The sequence below is a fragment of the Eupeodes corollae genome, chromosome 3, assembly GCF_945859685.1.
Source record: "Eupeodes corollae chromosome 3, idEupCoro1.1, whole genome shotgun sequence".
NCBI lineage: Eukaryota > Metazoa > Arthropoda > Insecta > Diptera > Syrphidae > Eupeodes > Eupeodes corollae.
The window spans coordinates 14,609,434-14,636,043 of NC_079149.1; the positions used below are offsets into that span (position 1 = coordinate 14,609,434).

At 32.1% G+C, this 26,610-nt stretch overlaps 2 protein-coding genes across 2 annotated transcripts in view; both read right to left on the reverse strand.

The window, feature by feature from the left end:
- Positions 1 to 23,141, reverse strand: part of LOC129951231 (protein Wnt-2) — a 35,687-nt gene extending 12,546 nt beyond the window's left edge. Inside the window, exon 1 of the mRNA XM_056063302.1 lies at positions 21,687 to 23,141. Within this exon, the coding sequence (XP_055919277.1) occupies positions 21,687 to 21,742 (56 nt within the window). The 5' untranslated portion in view covers positions 21,743 to 23,141. The remainder of the gene's footprint in view (positions 1 to 21,686) is intronic.
- The window catches only part of LOC129951235 (succinate dehydrogenase assembly factor 3, mitochondrial), a 451,002-nt gene that overhangs the window by 108,674 nt on the left and 315,718 nt on the right, over positions 1 to 26,610 (reverse strand). The window lies entirely within an intron of this gene.

Here is a 26,610-nt window from a genome sequence, read left to right on the forward strand (position 1 = left end):
ATTTCTCTCCCAACAAACTCTATCTAGTTCGGTCCCTAGCTAGATGTCTCCAGTTGAGCACTCCAAGTTCTCTTTCTACTTGTGCACGCCACCTGATCCGAGGTATTCCTCTACTACGCCATCTATTGGGTGTGGATTCTAAGACTCTTCGTTTCAGGTTTCTATGCGCTCTACGTGAGGTAGCCATTTCTGTCGTTTGACTTTTATCCTTCTGCCTAAGTCTACGTCGCTGTACAGCCCATATCTTCTCCTCGACTTACCTTTTTTGCATACGGGACAGTAGATCATGCCACGCATTTTTCTCTCGAAACGACCAAAAGTGCTTTCATCCACTTTTGTCATAACTCATGCTTCTGCACTGTACAGCAGGACGGGGATGATGAGGATCATCCTTTCAATTCCTTTCTTAGCCTAAAGAAACAGCAGTTAGCAAGAGTAATTTTTTGTTTGATCTCAGCGCTGGTGTTGTATTCTGTGTTCATAGCGCAACCAAGGTAGACAAAGTCCATCACTACCTCAAAGTTACATCTGTCGATAGTGACGTTTTGACCAAGACGCCTCTGCCTCAATATTTACAAAAGCTCAACTGACATCACTTTGAGTTTTTCCTATTATGTCAATGTCATCAGCATATACGAGTTAATGGACAGACTTTTGAAAGATATTGACTCTTGTGCTGTCGCGGGAGCTCTGCAGTATTCTTTCAATGACGATGTTAAAGAAATCGGATGACAGCAACTCACCTTATATAAAGTCTTTTTTACATCAAAAGGTTCTGTTAAGTTGTTTCCAAAATTAATGGAGCAGTTTATCAGGGATACCAAAAATATACATTGCCCCATACAGCTCATCCCTAATGTGAATATTTAATCGATTGTGGACGTTCTTGGTTTACCTCTGGCACTTTAGACATTCACTTATTACGCCAGAGACGATTTTGTAAGCGATATGTTAAGAAGACTGATTCCTCTCGTTAGTTGGTGCAGTTTAGAGGTTCTCCGTTTTTCAGTATCGGGCAAATAATACTGAGTTTCCATTTATCTGACATACTTTTTTCCGATCATATTTTAAATATAAGTTGGTGTATTCTACTTAGAAAAGCTAGACTTTCAAGCCATCTGCTCCGGCGCCTTAAGCCAGGAATTAAAGGGTTTCGTGTACCTTTAATATGCCAAAGACGCGGTGTGAGCATTAGGAAAAGAAGTATTAGATAGAAGGTGCCAGTGCCATTCGCGTTGTACCGCTAAAGAATGAATTTCTGTACTTCATAGTGCCGAAGTTGGGCTCAAGGGTGAACTGATTTGCATTCTTAGAAGCGCGGGTATTGCGGTGAAATAATTTTAGGAGAGGAATGGAACAGGCTATTTCACCAAAACAAAGTCCGTTAAAATAATGGTAAAAATTTGAAGACAAGAAACTTTACGACAATGTTTGAGTGCCATAATCGTGTTGATGATGTTAATGTCACCAAAAATTTTAAAGCTCTTTTTTGAATACTGTCCAAGATGCTTAAATAAGTTACTGGAGCACCAGCCCACAGATAAGAGTTATATTCAAGTAGATATTTCGTTTTAACGATACAAGATAGTATAGGGTTTTCGAAGCATTAAATTCCACACGGTTTTTTATTCCTCATTGTATAACGCTGTGTAAATCGGAATTTAATGAGCTTATCATATTTTGCAGTTGCAGTTCAACATTTGAAGAGGAGGGTTGTGAGTCTGAAAAAATAATATAAAAAGCTAAGAGTGTTATCGTCAGCGAAACAATGTATTGGATTAGATGTAGCAGACAGGAGATCATTTATAAAAATGAGGAAAAACGTCGGAAACGAAACGGAACCCTGGGGCACACCACCATTTATTTATGTGTTTCAGACTTAAATCCATCCAAAATAACTTGCATTGAACGGTTCGAAAGAAAATTTCTAATCTTACGAAGAAGAGATTCATCGATACCAAAAGCAAGCATTTTCGATAAGAGAGCAAGATGCCATACTCTATCAAATGCCTTTGAAATATCAAGTGCAATAATCTTACTTTCTCCAAAACGATGTAAAGATTTGCTCCACTGTTCGGTGAGATGAACCGTGAGATCACCAGTGGACCTATTGCTACGAAATCCGTATTTCCGGGGGAGCCATGACACTATTTGTTAAGGTGGAATTTCCGGCGAACTGCTTTGAAAACAAGTAAGTTTTATCAAAAGAGCTAACTAAAGGAGGGTCATTGAGATCAAGAGTTGGAACCAAACAACAGGAAGAATTCCTCATGATTTTCACAACTGTCCAAAAATTTTTACTGACTTTGGGACATTCCAGTATTTTGTCCGTAATTTTTGGTCATGCAAACATTTGTTCCTTCGAATATGATTGTTGCAGGCCTTCCTACCTTGTTTTAATCTCAGTTATGTTTGCTCTAAAACACCGGAATTTCACCTCTTTCTTCTTGATAACTCCTTGGCAGCTCGAATCGAACCATGATGTAGTCTTAGGTTTAATACTTTTAATCCTAATCGGGATAAAAGTTTTCATTCCCAGATGAATCATACTAGTAACTATACCTGCACTGGAGTCTACATCATTACCGAGGAAGCATAATGACTAGTTAAAGATCCTAAAGAAATTATTGAGACCGTCAAAGTTGGCTTTCTCGTACTGCCAAACGGTTTTCTTAGGAGCTTTTTCTTTAACTGGATTTGTTTGGCTTTAGTCGTCAATATTGAATGGATCATCGCTGTTTTACAGTCTGCAAAAGTGGTACACCCATATCCTCAGCATTAACTGCTGTTCTACTTTGATGTTTCCACTTTCGTCTCTGTAATCTTCTTTGGTTTGAGGTCTATGTACTTGTGAATTTCGTTTCATCTGGTCATAAAACTTTCTAACTTCAATTATGCTCTGCCTTTTCCTATCATTGAAAGTTGGAAGGATTTTAGACAGTTCGATATTTTCATCTAGGGTTTATATTATGTATTGAGGAAGGATACATCATTTTCTTTCCTGGTCTACAGCAAAGAGCGATATTATCCAATTTCTTTTACCATTCCTTTAGTCAAAACATTCGTCCGAATCCAATATTCACTAATTTTAATATTCTTCTTACAGAAAAGCCTAAACTTTTTAATTTTCACCAACATAGCTACGTCAACTTCACAAGAAAAGACACCTGTTTAAACCTTTGAAAAAAAAAACATATTAACATAGTTAACAATTTTTTAAAAATAGCTAGTCAAAAACCTAATTTATTTCCGTTGACTTATGGATGCTAAAGCTTCTAAGCCACTTACATAAATAAAACATTTAAAATAAAAACAAACAAGCGACCATATAAGCTCTCACCAAATAAATTTAATTTTAATGGCTGGCGACCCTCCCATCCCATCAGATCCGCATAAATCAAAGTCTAATGCTTATAATTTTGTCTTGTAATTTCACAAATGTTAGCCTTGAAAAGCCAAAGCGACCCAAAGCGATGTATAGCATCAAAATTTACACACAAAAATACAAATACCAAGCTCCAAAAATATTGTCTTTTGCTAATGAAGCTTTAATTAGTGATCAATATAATTACTTACCGCCACAGTTAGTTAAGAGAATTTAAATATTTTTTCGATGGGAATTTTCGTCAGTTTCTCGTCTTCTTCTTCTTTTTCGTCTCTGCTACTGTTCTTTTCTTTTTAAGTTTCCATAAAGCCTTTCGAAGCTAAACTATACTCGCTTAAAATCTATTTTGTTAATCGTTTGTGTGATTTTAATCTCAAGCTAATTGGTTTCTAATTTATTGTGTTATTTTCTATCAAACCCAACAACAGCAACAAAATGTATAATCAAATCAGTTTTATTTTGCGGTCACAAATTCTTCTAACTTTAGGTAAACTCGTGTTTGTATATTTAATTATTTTTGTGTTAATTTATTTTTGTATTCCTTTTTTTAAGCTAGTTTAAATTACAAAATAAACTATGACTAAATTGTCAGTCGTCTGTCAGATGCTAATTATCCCATCATCTATAACTTATTTGTTTAACGATTTATGAATTCTCATCAGCATTTCCTAATAAACAATAAAATCAATAAATATAAGTTCCAAGTTCAAGAGAAACAATTTGCTTTGCTTACGCTAACAAAAGCTAAGAAATAAAAAATAAAACATGACACCAGCCCCTAAAGTTTTGTCGTCTGCCTATTTGTAATCTGATGATGACACCACTTCACGTCCATTAAACCCGTAGAGCTGTCTCAGTCCCAGTCTCAGTCCCAGACAGTAAACGGATCTTATGGAGACGGTGAGGCTAAAGTTTTTGAACTTCCTCTCTTTGCATAAAAATATGTTTAAGCCAAAAGAAGATATTCAAAACCCTCAATGGAAAGCAAAAATGTGTCTATTCGACAGAAAATTTCCCTCACGAAGATGACTAAGTCCAAGGCAGAGTCCAATTGAGAGTCAGAGTCGTCATCATGGTCATATACCTTAGTGGAACTCATCTATATGTTTTGATTTATAGCTTGATTTGCGTGATTTCTGGTAAACACACATGATATTCAACTAGCTTAAATTACTAAACTATGTTGGCCAAAAGGCTATAATTTCAGCGAACTTAAAAAATAAACAATAATTCTACGACATGACCGACGCTACTCGACGAGAGTCGACTCTACGACGAGTGGGCAATTATTTATTAAACTCCATCACTACAATCATTGCTCATTACCTGACCCCTGGTGCCTGTGCCCGGTACTAGTAGGTACAGCAGCTCTACAACAACGCGCCGGACACGACGAGGATTGTTCCCAGAACTTGAGATCATCATCGGTAGATAATTTTAAATTACTCTCAAAAAAACTGCACTGCTGTACCACAACTGCTCAAGACTGCTATGAACCACACAGCACAGTCAGTTACGCCCTTAGGCTGGCTCTGCGAAAGCCTTAACTAAATTACACCATTCAATTAACCAGTCCTTGGTCATATCGAAATGTTAATCATTCGCAGATCTTTCTCTCTTTTGGAGTTCGAGTTGGAGCTGGAGTTGGAGCTCACTTGGAATTGGACAGGGATCTCTGTCTGGAACTTGAAAATCGAAACTCGAGCTATGCGCCGGACATACGACGACGACGACGAGTACGAGTATATAACCAAATTGCATGTGCGGTGCGCCTGCGCAGACTGGCTAGGCTATCAATATATATTGGAGAGGTATGTGATCCTGGTCAGTCAGGAACACAATGGACTACCTTGAAGCTGTATTGACAACGTAAAGACTGAGTGTGCGCTACGTTATAGAAAATAACCCAGGGGCAATGTTGTATGGATTCGCACGAAGTATTTAGGGAGATGAGTTAAGATATCACATTATACGACCTCTGGGGCTGAGCGAGGGTTAGGCGGTGGAGTAGTGAGCGTGTTGCTGCTGCTGTTGTTATTGCTGTTCCTCAGATGTTGAACCTGGGTTTATGTTTGTAAGATTATAAAACCGAACAACTGTAATCAGAGCTTCAGGGGGATCAATTGTTTTCTTCAACTCCTTCACACTGAACTGGAAAGAGATTTCCTCCTGCGATAGATGTGAGTATACTGTGTTTGCTCGCATGTTTGGAGTCTTTTTTAGTAATGACCCCCTTTAGAGAGAGTTGCCAGGGTTGATCAAATATGTAAGATGGAAAATTTTTGGTCGCAAGATAAGAACACTTGGGATGAAAAGTTCGTAAACCAACAGAGAATTTTTGTCTTGTTGCTTAAATTGTATTTATTATTCAATACACTTCCTCGGCATTGAATTTCTTTTCTTAACTCACTTAAAGGGTGTTTTCTAGGAAAAAAGGAGGGGTTAGGAAGGAAGTTTCGGTGTACGTTATTTTGTAATCCATGAAAATTGCAATGGTGGGTAAAGCTACCACATTCGCAAAGTACCTGAAATGTAGTACCTGTAGAGTGATGTTAAGTGCTTTGGACTGTCATGCAATGGGTCTTGGGTTCAATCCCTGCCAGTGCCACCTAACTCTTTCACGGGTACTGCCTCTTGCGAGGAATTGAAAAATCCTCCAAGAGTAATTCTTGTCATGAAAAAGTGCTTTCTCAAATAAGCCGTTCGGATTCGGTATATAAACTGCAGGTCCCTTCAATCTCTGAAAATATTACTCGCACACAGGAATGGTTGAAAGTTGTAAGTCACTAGGCCCTAGTTCTTCATGGACTGTTGCGCTAGATAATTTATTTTTTTTTTGTTAATACAACTGAGTTGGACAAGTTCCAGTATTATGAACAATATCAACCTTTTATAAAATAGTTTTGTAAAACTAAGGAAATTGAGCTTCGAACGAATCAAAATACAAAAAAGCACAATTACAAAAATGAAAAGCAAAAATCATCACTATTTAAGTTCGTATTCAAATAGTGTCTTAAAACTCATTCAAATCTATTTGTGAAAAACGCACAGTTTCTGAAAAAGAATTTAAACTGAATATTATTTTTAACTTTACGTAGGAAGTTGTTGTAATGGATCCGATTTTTCGAATTGAAAATTTTGACATATCTCGACGTTTCAAGGTCCCTAGAGTCGAAATAAAAGATTTTTAAAAAGATGTCTGTGCGTGTGTACGTTCATAGCTCAACAACCAGAAGAGATTTAGACTTCAAATAAATTTTGTTATGCAGGTAATAATGCAGAAAGATACATAAAGGGCTCTCATTTAAAAAAAGGGTTAAAACTTTGGATAACCCTGAATATCTCTCGAACCAATAACGCTAGAGACTTGAATTAAATTTTATATTATAAACTATAACGTGATACCAAACCAACATATTTTTGGAAAAAAATCCAACAACCAGTTTTTCTATAAATCAAAAAAACTGAACAAAAAAAATTGTAACCTCAAAAATTTTACGAATAAAAAATAATTTCGTTTCAAAACAATTTTGTGCAACGAAGAAAAACGTTTTTAACATCTGGTAAGGTTTTTAGAAAAATTAATTTGACAGTTTTTTGTATACAAAATAAAAATCTGAATAAAAAACATTGCTCAAAGTTGGTAAAAATTGAATTTCGACTCAAATATCATTTCAAAAAATTGAGATTATGGTTTCCAACTAATTTTATCTTATAACAATTATTGTTTTCAACTATCGGAACAATTTCGAGAAAAATGGAATTTACACGTTTTTTACAAAAAATAAAAACCTAAATGAAAAATTAACAAATTGGTAAAAATTGATTTTCGATTCAAATATCTTTAAGATAGATATTGGCATTAAACTACTTCTAACTTTTGAAAAATATTGCTGCCAAATTTTTCTGTCAAAATTTTGAAAAAAATCGAATTGACAGTTTTTTAAGAAAAATATAAACCTAAAAAGAAGAATACAGAAAATTGGTAAAAGTTTACTTTAGACTCAAAAAATATTGTTTTCAATAATGCAGTAGTTTTTCTTATAAATATCGAACAGTCCGCTTTTCATAAGAAAATAAAATTTACAACAAATAGTACGCAAATTTGGCAAACATTGATGTTCGTTTGTTGATATTTCTCAAATTAATTTCATTCATCCAATTTGTAAAAATTTAAGAAGTGCTTCTAAAATTGGTAAAAATTTGTTTTCGTCTAAAAATCTATTAGATTTTCAAACTAAACTGTATTTTTGGTAATTTTAAAATTTGTTAAAGTAATTTGACTGTCAACTTTCTTAACCCAACACGATAACCTACTCACTTTTAAACAAAACAAATCAACAGACGGGATGGGAAGTTATCAGTGTGGGTTGCATTCCAGCCTCTTTTTTAATTAGGACAATGGAAAGTGGGAATTTGTTTTTTTTTTCACCGTGAACAAAATAAGATTTTAGCACAACAACAACTCTTTCCTAAACAATATTTCTTCCTATAAGAGATGTTACAGGCCCATTAAAAGCTGGAATCACCACAATCAAAACCTTAATTTTTATCGAATAGCGATTTTGGTGTTAACAGATCTCAATATTACCATGTTTTAAAAATCGAAATTTATAGACTGTATTTTTTATCAATTGTTTGTAGTTGATTGGATTATAAATAGCATAATCATCGCAGAAATTAATTGCCATAAGCAATAATAATATGAACTATTTTTATGACACTTGATAGCTGAGTTTAACAAGTGTTAAATGCCAGCGCAACCAAATTGAAAACATGAAATGAATCATTAACGTCAAATCTTCAAAATTACGCAATGAAGTCACGTGAATTAATAGTTACAAAAATTACAATTTTTCTGAATTTAAAATTCTCCGTCAATAAGTCAGAATCGATCTATGCCCAAAATTTCCCTTTTACAAATACGTTCAGACTACAGTTTTAATTTGCAAGGAATCATAGTTAATTGGATATAAAAATAAAAATGAAATCAATCCGCCTTCTTTGAGATATAGGATATAATTACAAATTGATTTGAGGTTTCTAAGGACTCGAAACGATTTATATTTGAATTGAAAAGACCAAAAACCACAAAGTCTATATCGGCCAGAAAATATTAAATTTAAAAGAACTGCGCTACGCACCAACGCACGTTGCCGTTAAGACAAAATTAAACTCATTGACCTCAGTTCGTATGAAACACAGTTAACAGAAATGTCCTTAAAATTTTGTTGAAGTTCCCACTATTACTGTTAACAAGTACAGGAAATATAAGGTAAAAATCAAGCAACAAATTGGACTTAAGGCAACGTGTCATTTTGTTTTATTTGTGTCACGTGTCATGCAAATTCATTTTCATGTACAAAAAATAAAATTTTTGCACAACGGCAACTCTGCTGTCATGTTAAACTTACAGCTGTTTATAACATATAGCAGTTTAAATTGCCCCCAAAGCCATACGATTTCATTCCATTGCATTTTTTTCTACAATATTTGCTTATTTACAATATTACAGGACCCTGAAGTTGGAACCGTAAAATAAAAGTTCGAAATTCCAATGATAAATGATAAACGATTTAAGCGCTCTTTTGGTAAAAAATTAGTAATTACGACTGGAGCCAGGAAGGAATCAAACTGTCATTCTATCAACTAAAGAGCACAAATTTCTTAAATCGTTTATCTTTAAAATTTGGTTCATCTAAGAATGTTTTATAAACATTGCGGTTTTCTTCTTAATTTTCAAGGTAAGATCTTTCATTACAATTTGTTTTAAAATTTTAGGCTTAATGTTCAAAGGACAGATTGTGTGTTATTAGAGTTAAAGAGTTCTAAATTTCCGCATCATTGCAATTTCGAATTGTGTAGTCTCCAGAACTAGGGTCTAGGACTTAATTTTCTCAACCATTGCTGTGTGCAAGTAATGTCAGGAATGGAGGGGACCTAAAGAGTTTTAAGACGCAACCGAACAGCTAATTTAAGAAAGCACTTTTCATGTCAAGAATTACTCTTGGAGATTGGCAATTGCTTGCTAGAGGCAGTATTCGTGACAAAAAAGAGGCTGGGATGCGACCCACACTGATAACTTCCAATCTTCTCTGTTGATTTGTCTTGCTTAGAAGGTGAGTAGGTTTTCGTGATTTGTTAAAAAAGTTCTTAATTGAATAATTTAATTAAAAAAATTAAAAATTAATAACAATATTTTGCATATGATGAAATAGTTTGATTTGAAGAGATTTATTTTAACGAGAATTTTTTGTCGTTATCTAATTTTTATCAATTTTAATAGCGTTTGTTAAAAGTTTTTATTTCTTATATAAACAAATACAAATTTTATGAATGAAATTTATTTGAAGTCAATACCTTCTATCGTTCACTTAATATCCAGAACCCAAGATCATCTTTACCAAATGTTCGAACTGTTTTTTTTTAGATTTAATTTTTTTATGAAAAAAAGGACTGTTGGATTTTTATCAAAAATTCACTTAATGTCGAAAAGAATGTTTTATGTGAGATAAAATAAGTTTCAAACCAATATTTCTAATATTTGAAAAGACATTTGAGTCGAAAATCAATTTTTACGAACTTTCAGGGATAATGTTTTTAAGTTTTTATTTTTTCTATAAAAAAAATTTCAATTCGATTTTTCTCAAAATTTTACTGAATGTTGACAACATAATATTTATTAAAAGATAAGAGTAGTTTAAAGCCAACATCTCAAAGTTTTGAAAAGATGTTTGAGTGGAAAATAAATTTTAACCAATTTGCTAAATTTGCTTTTAAGTTTTGATTTTTTTTGTAAACAAACTGTCAATTAGATTTTTGTCAAAATTTTATTAAATGTTAACAACATTATTTAAAAATAAGTAGTTTTAAGCGAATATTTTAAAGTTTTTACAAACATTTAGTAATGTTTTTATTAGGTTTTTATTTTTTATAAACAAAACTGTCGATTTTTCGAGAAATGTCAAAATTTTCAAATTGACAAATCCGACCTATTAATATATCTTCCTATGGGATGTTAATAAGTGCTCAAGTTTCCAAAATATTGAAGTCTTCGATTTAATTTTCAATGTAAAATATTTGGTTACAATTTTATTTTACGTCTAAACTTTCTTTTTTCAATTTCAAACCTTAAAGTTTTGAAGAAGAAAAGATTTTTGTGTTCAGCACCATGTACTCATAAAAAGATTTCATATTTTGGTGTTTGTAGCTTTTGCGGACTTGTTGACTGTAGTTTTTCTTGAAAATCTATTGAAAAAAAATAACAATCAAACTTAAAAAGTTCTTAAGATAAATCTCACTGAAACTTGAATTGGGTCAAACGCCTTCACTTTTCAATGTCAATATCGACCGTTTACCTAAAACTCCAAAGTACATCGCAATTTTCTATTTTCTATGACATCACCCCCATATTTCTTGTTTTTCCTCAGAAATTGGCTAAACTCCATGTCTGGATGTTTATTTAAAAGCTAATCCTTGAAAACTAAAAGGTCATGTTCTAAAATTTCATGGTCCAATAAAATAAAATATCAACAACGTTTAGGTCACTTCCAAGTTCAATACAATTTCATGCATTGTTAGACTAGATAGTTTTTTCATGTCCCAAATAAATTAAATAAAAGAAACAACAAACACCTTATATGGAAATTATCGTTGGTACTTAATTAAGAAAAACACAACAGAATTAAATTTGTAAAACATTGTTCATTAAAATGTATTTCTACATATTTAATTAATTTTATAAGAATCATTTCTATGTTTGTTGTAAATCAAATTAAACAGAAAAAGACAATATCCATAACAACAATGCAAAATGTAGAAATAAAAAGAGTTATGTTTCTAATAAAACATGAAAACAGTAGTTCTTGGTCATGGTTCAAGTAATTCTTTGATCATTTTGCAAAAATAAAAATAAAATTAAATGAAAATACCTTCAGGCTTGTTTTGCTATAAATATATATGAAAAATATGTACAGCCAAGGAAATAAACTAATATACACCTAATGATACAATCGTAAACAATGTTTATGGGTTAACTCGAGCACATAAACTTACACTTCGTAGGAAAAACAATAAAATAAACGAGAACTTATAAATATTTATTTTATTTTATGTTTTCATCTCGTTTTCTATTATTTACCTACTTTGCTTCCTAAATGAGAATTCCAGATACTATAAAAAATATACCAATAGAAAAAATATAGATTCTCATTAGAAGCTGAGGGTTTTATTTCAGCATAAAAAAACCTTCTTCTTCTAATTTTTCGTCTTCTCATTTTCTTTTTGAAAATTTATCAATGGACATATGAGAAACACCCTTACGCAATAATTATTTCAACTTTTATTCAAATTTCGTCATCTATTTTTGTTTGTGTATTGTATTCCTTTTTTGAATTGAAAGAAATGGAAAAGAATAAAATAAAAGATAAAGGATCTTCAAGGAGATAACCGCACACAAAACACCATTCAAGGAGTTCAAACAAAAACGACAACCCTCGCTCACACTGGGTATACACCTTTTTCCGTCCGAAGGATGTGCGGCACAGTTTTTTATTTTCTACCTACCTACCTAACCTACCTTCAACCTACCTTACCTATACCTGAGCTGAGTGTATACTATATAAAGTTGGTCAATGAAAAAAGGAAGCTTCCGGTACTTAGCGAGAGTTCATTAATGTTTTGTTGAAAATAAAACAAAAAGGAACAGAGTCAGCGGTAATTTCCTATACTTCTTCTTGAAGTCCTTTATAATAGTGGACTTTGAAAAATAAAGATAAAGATACGTCTTACAGTCATCGTCGTTGTAGTCGTACAATTCTTTGGTTTTATTTGTTGATTTGAATTATATGTATGTGTTTATAAATAATACAATTGTTGATTTAGTGACATCAAATTATTTGTAAATGGAAATGTTTTTATAAGTAAGTAAAGTTGTTATTTTATGGATGTATATAAAGTGTGAACGACGACACGACTTGTAATCCACTTACAATATGAAAATAAATAATATTTTGAATAAATAAAATGAATTGTTGTGTTAAATGAGATACTCAAACTCTCCATCAAAACTTCTGAATAAGAGATTTGTTGAGTTGTTTGTTTACATAACGAATGTACTTTAGATAATTATTGTGTTTTTATGGACATAATTGCATTTCCGGTTTTTAAATAAGATGATGTGAAAATATTAAGGATTTAAGGACGATAGGGTTTTATTTAGACAAATGAAAAATGTTTTTAAAAAATCGACCTTTCTCAACTTTTTAAAAGCTCATACTGATGTACTTATAAATTTCTTAGTTATGGAGAAGAAAGCAAGGATTTGAGACATTTACAGTTTAGTAAGTAAGTTAATAAAAAATATGGTTTTTGGTTGTTTTAAACAAATGTTAGCATCTTAGTAACTCTTAACGTTAACAACTTGCATTTCTATATGGCTTTTGAACTTTGTTCTTAGTCCATTCCTAGATTGTAGGTTTGTTTGCACTGTTTCTTTTCACAACTTGTCATTCAAAACACGTGTAGACGGTCCTAAATTAACTGAAATAAATGTCTTTCAAGTTAGCAAAAGATTAAAATTTCTGAATAGCTAATAAATTGCTTACAAAAGGATTTTTCAATAAGGGCCGGTAGATGTTGAAATGGAACAAAACAAACATTGTGGAGGTATTAACAACAATTTCTATGCTATATAAGTGTGGAATATGACTCCATTCAAATGCCCGCTTCGGCTTCTTACGGTGGCACGGTCTAACTTTCAATAACTCTTCCGCATATACCCGGCTGCTTTAGAGCCTGTGTTATGTTCACCTTTAGCCTGCGACTTCAAAAAACCCCATAGGAAAAAGTCTAGCGGGGTAAAATCGCATGACCTGGGTATAAAATTCACATCACCCCTGCGAGAGATAATCTTACCCTAAAGTCGTTCAAACAAGATGTCAATCGTGGCGTTTGCTGTGTGGCACGTTCTTCTGAAACGTCATGTCGTCTAGGTCGATATGGTTCAAGTTAAGACATACAAAAATAGTTATCATCGTTATGTAGCGCTTGCTGTTGACGGTGAATGCCTCACTAACGTCGATCTAAAAGAAATACGGCCAATTCCCCGCCGAAATTATAATGACCAAACGGTAACCTTTTGGGGTTGCATTATCACCTGTAAACCTGGGTCCTCTTCCAAACGATTCGAAGCCCAGTCAGCTAACAAACTTAGAACTTTGAGCTTCTGGGTCAGTTGGATCTTGTAGGTCCAAGTCCCGATGAAAAATTTGCCAAGTTGAAGTCTGCGAAAGGCCAAGTTCTTGTGCACGGTGAGGAATAGCTTTACACTTTCACGGACTGTGGCGATGTTCTCGGTCGATCTTTCATTAATTGAACCAACGGGTGTTGGCTGATTGTTTACTGAACCGGACGTCTCAAATTTGATCAAAAAGGTTAAAGAGCCGACTGTGAAGGGGCACCACGTCTACCGTAAAATAAGTGCAATGCTCGCAACGTTGGCGTTAACGAACACTCTTTGTGATAAGAAAGTTTTATCATTTGAACGTGCTGTTGAATCGCGTAACTTGTCATGATGATTTCGCATTAACAACTTAACAATAAACAAAAGATTTGACAGATGTCACCAAAACAAAATGCCGCCACGGGACGACAAAATCTACCCGCGCCAATTGAAAAACACTTTATTAAAATGCTAAACCCTTAATGATTGGTTGTCAAAAATTTTGAGTATTGGTTTTTGCTGTATGAATTAAATTTATTTCCTTTTTCTAACCAAACATCAGTCAAAGCTGTCGCTAAATCTTATCATTATACAAATTTTTTTAGGAAATAATTATTTTCTAATAATACATTTTATATTTCATGATGAGATGATTGGATCGTTTGAGCAAATTAAGAAAAAGATTGTTTTTTGCAATCACAAGGATAAAGAGAATATTATATACATAAATTTAGTTCGCAAATAAAACAATAAATAATTTTTTCAAAAGCACTAAAAATATATTTTTTCGAAGACGTGCAGACGCAATGAATGCTAGACTTTAATTTTTGTTTGATTAACGATGAAGATAATTTTGACAGTAAGTGAATATTTATCATAATTTGAAAACACACAGTTTTACCGGCGGCGGCTGCTTACGGGCGGTGGAATTTTGTTTATGATTAGAATTGTTAAAAATTGCAATTTGACCTTACTTCAAAAAACGTTTGGATTCGAAACGGGTCGAAATAATAAAACCGTTTTATATTCCGTATTTCAAAACGCTGTAAATTTAAAATCAAATATATATAAACAGAATAAATAAAAACAATATTATAACCCAACAGTATTTTAACCTTTAACCCTTTAAGAACCATTAACTTTTAGCTTGATTAACAATTGTGGATTGTTTTGTGACGAAGTGAAAATAAGGTACAATTGGCGTTAGCTCAGCTAGATTGGCGGGCTATGGAAAAATGTTGCAGTAAAAACTCTTATAAATTGGTATGTGTCCTTTATTTAGTTACAAAAAAACTTAAAAGTTCAAGTTAATTTAATTTGATATCCTGCAAAGAACAGATGCAAAGTGTTTAACAAAATTTGCAAAAAGTGACAATACTTTTAACTTTACAATTGTCAGACTTTATTTGAAAAGCAAAAAGTAAAAGTGTTTCAACAATTTGAAATTCAAATTTATTCTTGAAAAGTTGCAAAGTTAGTCTTAAATTGCTTTTATTAAGATCAAGTACACATTGAAAAAATTGGTAAAGCAATATCAATCATGGTATGGTATGGAAATCTTCCTTAACAAATTCTAAAAATTTGTTGTTTCCAGCAAATAGTGTCAGAGAGAAATTCATCAATGAAACTATTCGACACTCGATGAACGCCGCCTTTCGCTTTTGAATTGTAGTTTATTTATAATTTTAGACAACACAAATTTGATGGTACTTTTTGTTAGTCAAAAAATCTTTTCGAATTTTATTCTTATTTTCACTTCTCATTGATCCTTAATTTTAATTTCTTTGTTTTATTTACAACAGCTTTTCAAGAGAAACATTTGTTTGTTATGTATTGTCAAATTGAAGAATGGATTAAAAAGAATATACGAAAACAGACATTTTTGAAAATAAGATGATTAAACTCTTTAACCTTAAAAATCCAAACCCTTTGATACTAAAAACCTTTTTTAAAAACTCTAAATATAATCTCCAAATTGTATTATTTCGTGAAATAAAAAGAACAAGTATTTTCAAAAATAATAAAACTTTTTACTTTTTAGGAAAGACTTTACTTTACTGATTTCATTAAGCCTGTGACAAATTGTGTCATAAAACATTACTTTTAAAACTCTTTCATAAACTGGATCTCCTTATATTTGCAAGATAGACGTTATAGTGCTTAATTTCGTAAGAGTGTTCAAGTTCATTTATTGTGAATTCTGGTGTCCCCCAGGGTAGTCACCTCGGTCCTATTCTATTTGTTTTATTTATAAATGACTTGGTTTAGATCATACAAATTTTAAGGAATATAACTCTACATCTGACTCTCTTGCAAGAAGACTTAATATTATTCAGGGAATGGTGCAATAATAATCGTGCAATAGTAATCTATGAGTTTTACACGCAAAAAAGTTGCAATCGTTGTTAGTTGCATGTTTGATTCTTGTCCTTTAAGTAGATTATATGTTTTTTCTGACTTGGGTGTTGTCTTAGAATCTAAAAATTCAATGAACATATTAACTTCATAGTTAAAAAGGCAAATAGAGTTCTGGGTTTTATTGATTTCTGTGGTCAATATGTTTTAAAATTACTTTTTGTTTCATTTTTGAGATCGGTCCTGGAATATTCTTGTACAGTATGGTCATCTTACTACACCGTACACGTCACAAATCATAAGATTTGAAGCCATTCAGAAAAGAGTTTTGCGTTTTTGTCTACGAACCTTACCGTGGTTTAAAGATATTCATACATTACCGCCTTATTCACAAAGACTGTCTATATCATAAATCTTCCTTTTTTGACAAATCAATAATTGCAAAGTGTTTTTAATTCGCAATTTTAAAAAATTTAACCACATTATGCCTGAGATGTAATTTCGTAGAGTAAATTTAAATCTGATAAAAAATTAAGGAAACAAATTTGAAAAACCCTTGCAGAAATCATAATTAATAATAAATTAATATAAAATATATTAGAATATTCCAGATTTAAAGCAATTCTATTCTATTCTATGTGGCAAAAACAATTATTCCAGATCCTACATCTACTTTACATTAATAAAGATTCATTTTCAAAAAAAAACTTAAATTGAAATTTTTATTATTGTAAACCTTTTAATTTATATAAGTTTTCAGAGAAATAAATATATTCCGGAATAACGTTTTTAATCTACCAGGAATATAAGAATAAGATCTGTTTAAAAGGATTAACTCTCAAAATTTTCACTGTCGTTGGAAAAAATACCGATAGAAAGGATTTTTCTGAAAGTGCAATTACTTTGAATGCAATTTAAATTTTATTATTTTACGTGACACTTTGTATTGAAAAATAAAATTTCAAAATTAATTTCGTTCTAAGACAGAAGGTTTAAAGTTTTTATAAATTATTGACAGAGAAGATTAAAATAAAGCAATTTTGAACAAAGTAGACAAACAAAATTTATTTTAAAGAGAAATTGAAAAAAAGCAACAGAATAAAAGAAAACAAAACTCATTTATATTATAAGTCCTAAGATAAAAGGAAATTAAAATACCTGTCTAATCTAGATCTATGGCTTAAAAGTTCTCCCCCTTACCTTCTTCAATCTTATACCTTGACTTTTTATTTGTTTAACGTGTTTGTTTGTAAATTTTGTATATTCAAAGATAGTTTAAAATATATTTAATTTCAATATGTTTGATAAAATTACAACTTTTCAAAATATATTTTCGAATAATTAAAACATTATAATATCTGAAGAAGTGAAAGCATATTTTCTAAGGCATATTAGTAGTGAAAGGTACCTCTGTGGAGTACTATAGGAAGTGTCTTTTTTTATAATTTACAAGCACTCAAGAAGTTATTAGTACCCTTTATATGTTTATATTCAAAAAGAGTGCGAGCTTTAAGAAGATAGGTAAGGATTCAAGAGCAGATACCGCATTGGTCTTAAATTTCTAAATATCAGAGTTGGCCTAATTAACTCTATACTTGACAGTATGCCCGAAATCAAGCTCAAGGGCAAACTGATGATCATTCTTGGAAATGCCAGTATTACGGCTGAATTGTTTGAAGAAGGAATGCAACTGGCTAATTCGCAAGAGCAGTGTTTATAAAACCACGGGCAGAACAAAGAAAGACATTACACATTGCGACGGTATTCGAGTGACATAATTGTTTCGGTTATAGTGTTATCCCTTATCATTTTCAAAGCTTTTTTTTGGAACCTGTCTAAAATACTTAAAGTTGTTTTAGGGGCACCTGAACAAATATGGGCGTTTAATTTAAGTTTTGGACAAATGAAGGCTTTGTAAATTATAACCAGATCAGAAGAGATGAATATTTTTCTGCTCCGTCGGAGAAGGTTTAAAAGACGTTTATCAAAAACTTACTTATAAAAATAATTTATAAATTTAACTCATAAATTTCCCTTCTTTAATGGTATGAATGAAATCAAACCATATTTTTCCATCTCTTATCTTCTTGCACTTAGGTATTCACAGTTATATTTTATGATTCAATAAATTTCAAAAATTAACAAAATTTAATAAAAGTCATAAAATAAAGCAAATTTAGTTTAATTCTTTCAAAATACGAGAGACAACCAAAATAATATGTCATCAAATGGATCGTATGATGAATTTATACTAATTAATATGTTTGAAATTTTTAAAATGGGGAGGTGGCTGGCTTAAGGATTAATGCCAGTAACACTAAGTTAATGCTTATCAGCCGAAACCAACAACAACAGGTTATTATGAGACAAGTGGCAGTAGAGGAGTTCACCCAGTTTAACTATCTAGGAAGCTATTTGGCACTTGCTGGTAGAACGGACCTGAATGTCACCAATAGAATAAATAAAGCCTGTAGAGCATTCGCAATGCTTTCTAAAGTGTGGAACTCTAGGAAAAAAGCGAAGAAGCGTACGAAGTTAAAGTTGTTTGAGTCCAACGTAAGATCCTTGCTGCTATATGCCTGCGAAACGTGGAAGTGCTCTGCTGGCATCTCGAAAAGATTGAACATTTTTGTCAACCGCTGTCTACGTTACATCCTGAACATCTGGTGGCCACAAACCATATCTAACGATGAACTGTGGCAAACAAAAGTGAATATTGACATCGCGCAGAGAAAGTGGCGAAAGCAAGGCAGTGCTTTCAATCGAATCCTCAAGGTAAAAGGCGGTCTGGAAGACCAAGAGAAACATGGAGATCATCTTTCACTAAGGAAGCTCGGTTGCAAAACTTGGAGTAGTGGTTCCAGTGCTAGGAATAGAGACATGGAAGTAAATGGTTGCCAGGAGGAGTTAAAGTGCTGATACTAACAGCCGGAAACAAAGAAGAAGAATGTGTTTAAAAGTAATACCCGTAGGGTAATGGTAAATGCATTGGACTGTCATGCCAGAGGTCTTGGGTTCGATCCCTGCCTGTGCCACCTAACTTTTTTTAAATTGACAATTTCTCCAAGAGTAATTCTTGTCATGAAAAGTGCTTTCTCAAATTAGCCGTTCGGATTCGGCTTTAAACTGTAGGTCCCCTCCATTCCTGACAACATTATTTGCACCCACTAATTGTTAAGAGTTGTGTTGCACCACTTAATTAATTATTTAGTATGCTTAAAAGTTATATTGTTTCAGAAATATCAATGTCTTCATTTAAAAATTGCAAAAACTTGTTAATTTCAATGAAACAATATCTGTTTGAAATAAAAATGGGAATATTATTGCAATTTCATCTAAATGAATATATATTTTCTATATGTTTAAAATACATTTCTACCAAAGAACTGTCAAATGCCAACTAAATATCGATTTCCTGCAATTTAGACACAGTCATTACAAATAAAATAAAACTAGAGAATTAACTAATTAACCTTTTAAATAATCACAAATATGTAAGAAAAACAAACAAATATTAGTCATGGAACGTATTCTTTTATCATCTCAAAAAATTAAACTCAGCAAAATCTTATTTCCGGAATTAAATTAAACTTAATTTAGGTTATTAAGGTTCCAACATGTCATTATTTTATTTTTCATATCACAGTAATATTATTAAAGTATCTTATAGTTCTGGATAATTCATAAAGAAGTTGAATTTTCTACAGTCATGTTTAAAGCCTGGAACCAAGGGGTACCTATATTAAAATAATAACGAAGCCAAAAACAATAATATCTGCCCCCAAGATGTTGTTCAAAATTATTGTTTTTTTACAAGAGCATACAACATTCAAAACAGCACGTATAAAATTAAAATTAGCAAAGATACTCATAAACTAATAACAAAAACCCACATTAGATCAATAAAAGATCCAACAAAAACGTATATTGAAAATTGCATTGGCTTAAATTACAACTCAATTACCATCAATGTGCTAATCAAGAAAGATAAACCTCCTATTTTGACGTTTAAATATATCTCAATTAACACGATTCAATAAATGTACAGCGTTACAGAGATTTAAGTACCTACTACCAGACCAGACATTATTACTTATTTTATTATATTTATTTTATTCCAAAAGATTTAAATATGAATAAACAAAAAATTAAGGAAAAAAATGAAATATGACCAATTCAAAACATTATAATTTCAAATAAAATGAAACACACATTCGCTGCTTTTTTGCCTGCAGCGTCAGTGTCAAAACAGATATTAATATTTTTATTTTTGTCTGTTTTTAAATTGTATAAACTTGGACATTTACCAACGATAAACATGCAATTAACTTTTAATAGACCATTAACAATGTGTCTAGATGAGGTAAAGAAGTGTTTATTATTTTTATATTTTGTTCAGTTTTTTTTTGGCTTAGAGAAATATTAAAATGTTAAAAGCTCAAAGGTGTGCTATAATATCACACTGTGTCGGTATGCAGTTTGAAGTAAAAATATATCTATAATTTAATAGCTTCACCTGAGCCGGTGATGATATATTTTATTGTAGGTGATGTGTCTTCAAAAAAAAGAACCACGCCTTCCTTATTTAGTCATTTTAGATCTTCTTCACAACTTCGATGACAGATAACAAGAAACAAAATAAGAAAAAGAAATCATTCTCAAAAATGACTCATACAGTTTTGATGAAATTCTAATTCTTCTTTAGTTGCCAGTTACTCTATTTATAGCAACCTCCTTTATATCAAAAATATCAAATTACAAATTCAATTTAAAAACATTAAATAATTAAAAAAACACAACAAACGAAATAAATAAACTACCACAGTCGACGGCCGAATCTATAATTAAGAAATAGAAATTATAAAAAATAAAAATCGCTAATCATTTATTAGCAAATAATTATGGCATCCAAATCATTAAAAAACAATTCAATTAACCATAAACTGCTTCACACATAACAATTTTCATCAATGATGTTAAAGTTGATGATGATGATGATCTTCGAATTAAGATCTCCCGCTTCTAAACAGCTTCCTAACATGGCATTTGGATTGATCTTCCAATATTATCTGATCATAAGCTCTCCCCTGTCCAATTCAATTCAAAAGACCATTCGATTCGATTCGATTTGGAATCGATTTGTGTGTTTAAAAACAATAAATTTCCTACACAAATTTGGACTAATTCCAATACTCTGCTACCCTCATCTGATAAAATAAACGATCCAAGATCAAAATCCAAAATTTAACCGAAAGAACAAACAAAAATGAATCTAAAACAATCCCAAACCTCCGCCCAAACTAAAATTCGTCCGTCGTTTTCGTCTTCGTCGTCGGTCGTCTGTCGGTCGTCTGTCGGTGTGGCAGTGGATCTCTATGGTCTGTCTAGAGAGGTGAGTCTCATTAGTCTAGATCTTGAGACTTGGACTTGGACTTGGAATTGAAAGATAATGATGATACGTGCTCAAATCAGAATCAAGTTCCATAATAAAATTCAAATTAATTCGGAAGACCTCATGTAGGAAAACTTAACCAAACAAAAATCAGAAATATAAATTTGGCTTATCTTAAATTTAAAGCAAATATAAATAAAAATCTTTAAGTATTAATTTATGTTAAATATATTAATTTTGTGTTTGTTTATTTTATTTAAATTTTTGTTTTATTTCTTTTTGGTTAGGTTAGGTTTTGGTTTTGATTTTTTTGTTGGGTTTAAAACAGTTACCTGATTTTCATAATCCACAGTAAGAAAAGTATCGGCCGGTTACGAAAAGTCAACATTTCTGAGATGACGGTGATTTTGTGTATTATTTGGGCGCTCCTGAATAAGTCGTCGTCGTCGTTGAGATTTCGGTTGCAGTTGAAAGGTTTGTTGTTGTTTTTGTTGTCACTGTCGGTTGCGGTGTCAGTTGAAACATTTTTTCAAAAAAATCAACGATTTCTTCACACTTTTTCACTAAAAATTTAAATTTCCATTTTTATTTTTATTTATTTGATTTTTTAATTTATTATTTATCTTTTAAATTTCTCAATTAATTTTGAAGAGAAAAACTAAAAGTCGAACTTATTTTATAGGAAAACTTCGATGACAGGTCAAGAACAATGGAAAAGGGAATTTCTTGGAAGCTTTTGATGGGTTTGTACAAATTTCGTTTTGGGATTCTTTGCCCTTTTTTTAACAAGTTCACTCCTTCTACAAAAACACAACAACTACTTAAAAAGAATTCAACTTTGAAGCTTCTGTTTTTGTGCGCAAGCGCGCGACCGCGTATCACGTTTCCGTACCGTAGCCCAAAAATTCCTTAAGGTTCAAATAGATTACCATTTGTTTTTTTTTTTTCTTAATGGGTTCTCATTTGGGAACCGAGGAATTTCTCATAGCCTCTTCTTTCTTTTCAAACTTCTTCTACAAACTTAACTAACTTTAAAAAAAAATTTAAGAAAACAAAAAATTAAAAACAAAACACGAAATATCTTCTTTTTGTGTGTGATGTGAGTTAAATAATGTGCTATGGAGCAGAAAACGAGATTCCGATCTCTCTAGGGAAACCTTGGCGCAAGGTACACTCTTCTTCTTATTCGCCTTATTTTACTTCACTGATCCGGAGCCCCGGTGCGGTGGTGGACGGTGGTGTATCCCTGGCACTTAGTCTTATATGAGTCGTATATTTTCCGAAGTAGTCGACTTCGTCGTCGACTATATAATAAAAGGTAAAGTTACAGGTTAGAGTGTGTCAACATTTGGATACGTATCTAGTAGATAGTTTTTTTTATTTGAAATTTTTAATCTCGGAAAGAAAAATAAAAACGATGTTGCCTCTTCCGAAAGCGTATTTATGTAGAGAAAAACAAAAAAGAAAGAGAGAGAGCAACCTTCCGAGTCGGTAGTCGAATCAGAACTGGACCAAAGATTCAACGAACGGTGGTAGTTAGTTAGTGAAGTTAGTACGAAAAAATAAAAGAAAACCCGAAAGGTTTGGCGCTGCTTGCTGCTTGCTGCCTGCTGGCCTGCTGCTGCTTCTGATGCTCTGTGATGTGCGCGAGAGGTCTTTGCTGAACCTCTGCCTGTGATTGTGCTTATGCTTGAGCCTGTGCCTGAGCCTGAGCCAGAGCCGGGGTTATGATGTTGTATATGTAGCTTGCATCCAAACCATGTACGATGGAATGGAACTACTAGCTCTATAGCATCAACCTTATAATTTTTGCCATTTAAGACCGAACGGAGCGGAGCAGACATCAGTTAGAGTATCTTTCTATCTAGCTAACTGAGTTGAGGTACATATGATGCGATTTGAGCGTGAGGAAGGTGGATCGTCGATATTTCGTGTTTCGACGTTGGCCTGGCTAGTGCAGTAAAACTGTTTGAGGTCTTATGATCACAATAGACATTTGGCGTACAGTCAAGTGGAAGAAAATTCCAACTATAATGGTTTTAGTCAACTGTTTAGCTAGAAAAAAAGTTAACTGTCAAAATATGACATTTTTAAACAAATGCAATTTACAAATGGAATTTTTTTTCAGTTTGTTTGAGAACTTCATGAATTACATCTTTTAGGTCTTGATTGTGAAGCATTGGTATATACCTTATCTTTCATGGGCAATGAAAGAAAAGAGAATACAATTGTTAATTTACAGGATCTAGGAACCTTTGATAACCACTTTGAGAAATAACAAGGTCAAATTTTAAATATTTTTGTAGTATTTTTAAAAATATCAAGAATTGATTGTTCCATTTTTATAAATGGATTAGATTTTAGTGTACAAATACTAATAGATGACAACTTCAAAGTGACAGCTGTCATAAAGTGGATCCATGCAATATTAAACAATTTATTGGAAAACCCTAGACTATCATATAAATTTTGTTATATTTGTTAGGTTGTTATGATTTTTTCGCACTTAATAAAATTAAGGGGTTTTTTCTTAGCTTTTCAAGGCGTTATATGGGTAAAAGATAAATGTTAGATGGGGTTTTAAAAGTGATAAAAAAGGACGTCCCATAATTTTGTTTTTGAGCCACTCAATAAAACAGTGTTGCCAACAGAAAAAATTCTTACAATTTGACAGCTGACAGTTTGGATTTAATACATATCAAAAAACAACATATTTGCATTATACTTTGTGACAACAATAAATGGATGCTCTTCAGTGATGAAGTTTATTTGTATTTTGATGACTTCATTGATGGTGAAAACTGACGCGTTAGAATTTAAAGAACCATCAACACCCTAATTTTCTTCGAATACGTGGTAATTGCAGTTAATATTGAAGGTAATCTTCACATGATAGGTTTTAGTTACTTAATTACAGATATCGATGTTACTAACATGTGGTGGATAGCTTTCAAAAAGTGTATAAAAAACCGTGTTTGCGATTCAAATTTGGATACCAGAGACCCCACTTTTTAGCGTCATCAGACTTTTTACTTGTGAAATATTTATAGTTACTTTTTGTAAGTTTTACTGTTCTCGTCCTTACAAACTTAACCATTCGATGGATTGAATTCAAACTTGAAAATTAAGCTGGTAGGAAAGTTCTCCATGGGCGTTTTTTAATTATTTTTTTTTTAAATTGAAAACAACAGTAGACCCCATACAAATTGTTTGGTCAAAAATCGAATTCAAATCGAATTTTCTCAAAAACGAATAAATAGATTTTCATTAAATTTTCTCTAAACTTTTTTTTCAACTTGGCTTCTTTCAATAAAAAAATACATTTTTGTGTATCTCTAGAAGGGTAACCCCCCTCCGTGAAACCATTATTTTGTTTTTATATTTTCTCAGGAGCTCAGGAACTGAATTCAATAATTTTTTTTTCAAAACTCGATACCTCGAAAACGGGTCAACATTTGCTTACGTAAATCATATATAACATTTTTAAAAACAATTTTATTTTCCATGTATGTATGTATGTATAGTTTTGAATCTCAAATTAAAGGAACTATTTTAAAACAGACACTTTGGATACAAGTGCGCGTTCGTGCGATCCAGTCGTGTATTTAATTTCTTTTAGTTTTTTGAAACCATAGGAATTTGCAATCCAGCTAACGACCACCAAGGCCTTAAAATTGAAACAATTGGGAGTTTAGGTAAGGTTAAGGTGGCTGTTGACAGGAAAACCAACGCAACTTAGACCAATACTTGGTCTGTTGTGATACTACACGGATCTTAAGATCTGCCTCACTCGTTGAACCAGTTAGAGCTGGCTATGAAGCTTTTGAGACAATAGATGTAAGAGGCTCCAAGGTGGAGTTTCGTCTTTGTTACAGTGTTGGACATGAATATAAAAAGTGAGACAATGTCTACTTTATTGATGCAGCTTCTTCAATATTCGTTTGCAGGAGCTTAAAGTTGGAAGCGTGCCTACCCATCAGCAGTGTACTGAGAGGGCTCCCATAATACTCGTAATCGAGCATTGGCCACTTGGGAGGTGTTCAATTTCAAGTAAATTATACTCGTATACGAAGCTGTCTTAGAGAATATCACTTATTCACAATTTATCAACTCTTATTTTTTAAAGAGTTGAATGAAGTATTGCCATAATAAAATTACAAAAACACGCCCAGAACTCTTAACCAGTGGAAAAAACACTATACATAAATTGCGCTTACTCTAACCAGGAAAATTAGGTTTGTTTTTTGATAGTTTTATTTCTACGCCTTAACACTTTCTGAAAGGACCTCTCATTTAAGATTGAAGCAAAAATTTAAAAGGTAAAAGGGCCTTGAGTTGTTTTTTTTTATAAAACGTTCTTAAAGTTGATAGATTTGGAGAAAAAAAGTTGCAAAATATTGGGGTGTTGTGCATTAAGTCAAAACAGTAATATAGCTCTATTTTTCGGTATTGAAGTATAAATGAAGCCCACTACGAAAATTTAGTTTTGTCCAAATTTTTTAAAAGAAAGCAAGACCATTTTTTATCTAATTTTACAAGACTAATAGGTGACTAAAAACAAAAATCTTTAAGAGTTCAAAAACCTTTAAATTGAAAGAAATTCAATACCAATTTTTCATTCATAAATAAAATCATTGTTCTTAAATGTTTCATTTAATGTTGTCTCAATTTTGTAACAATGCTCTTTTGAATGGTCAATTGCATTCCCCTTCCCCCCAAATAATTCAGCTTTAACACCCTCAACTTCAGGAATTTCGTACGAATTGTCAAAAATAGAGATTATTTTATGAGCCGCCCATCAAGAATGTGAAATGCTTTCGGTTTTTTCTTCCCATTTTAATATTCAAAATTTTAAGAGAACTGATTCTCTTAAATCCTTTCTTATTTTCCTAACGCCTTGAACTGTTTTTACTTGCGACATATAGGCAAGTTTTGCATTCGTGCAAAATTTTGAACTCGAGATTTTAATCAAACATGATATTACAATGGTAGAGAAGTTGAAAAAAGTGGGTCCCACATACAATTTTTTTGGTCAAAAAACCAAAATTCGAATTTTCTCAAAAAATTTTAAATTTTCTCCAAAATTTTATTTCTTAACTTGGCTTCTTTTAATAAGAAAATCATATTTTTGTATTGCCCAGGGAAGGTACCGATCTTAGAATCGTTATTTTGCTTTTTTAATTTTCTCAGCAACTTATGAACTGATTTCAATAATTTTTTTTCTGAATAAGCTCTTATATTGTTTTAACAATATTT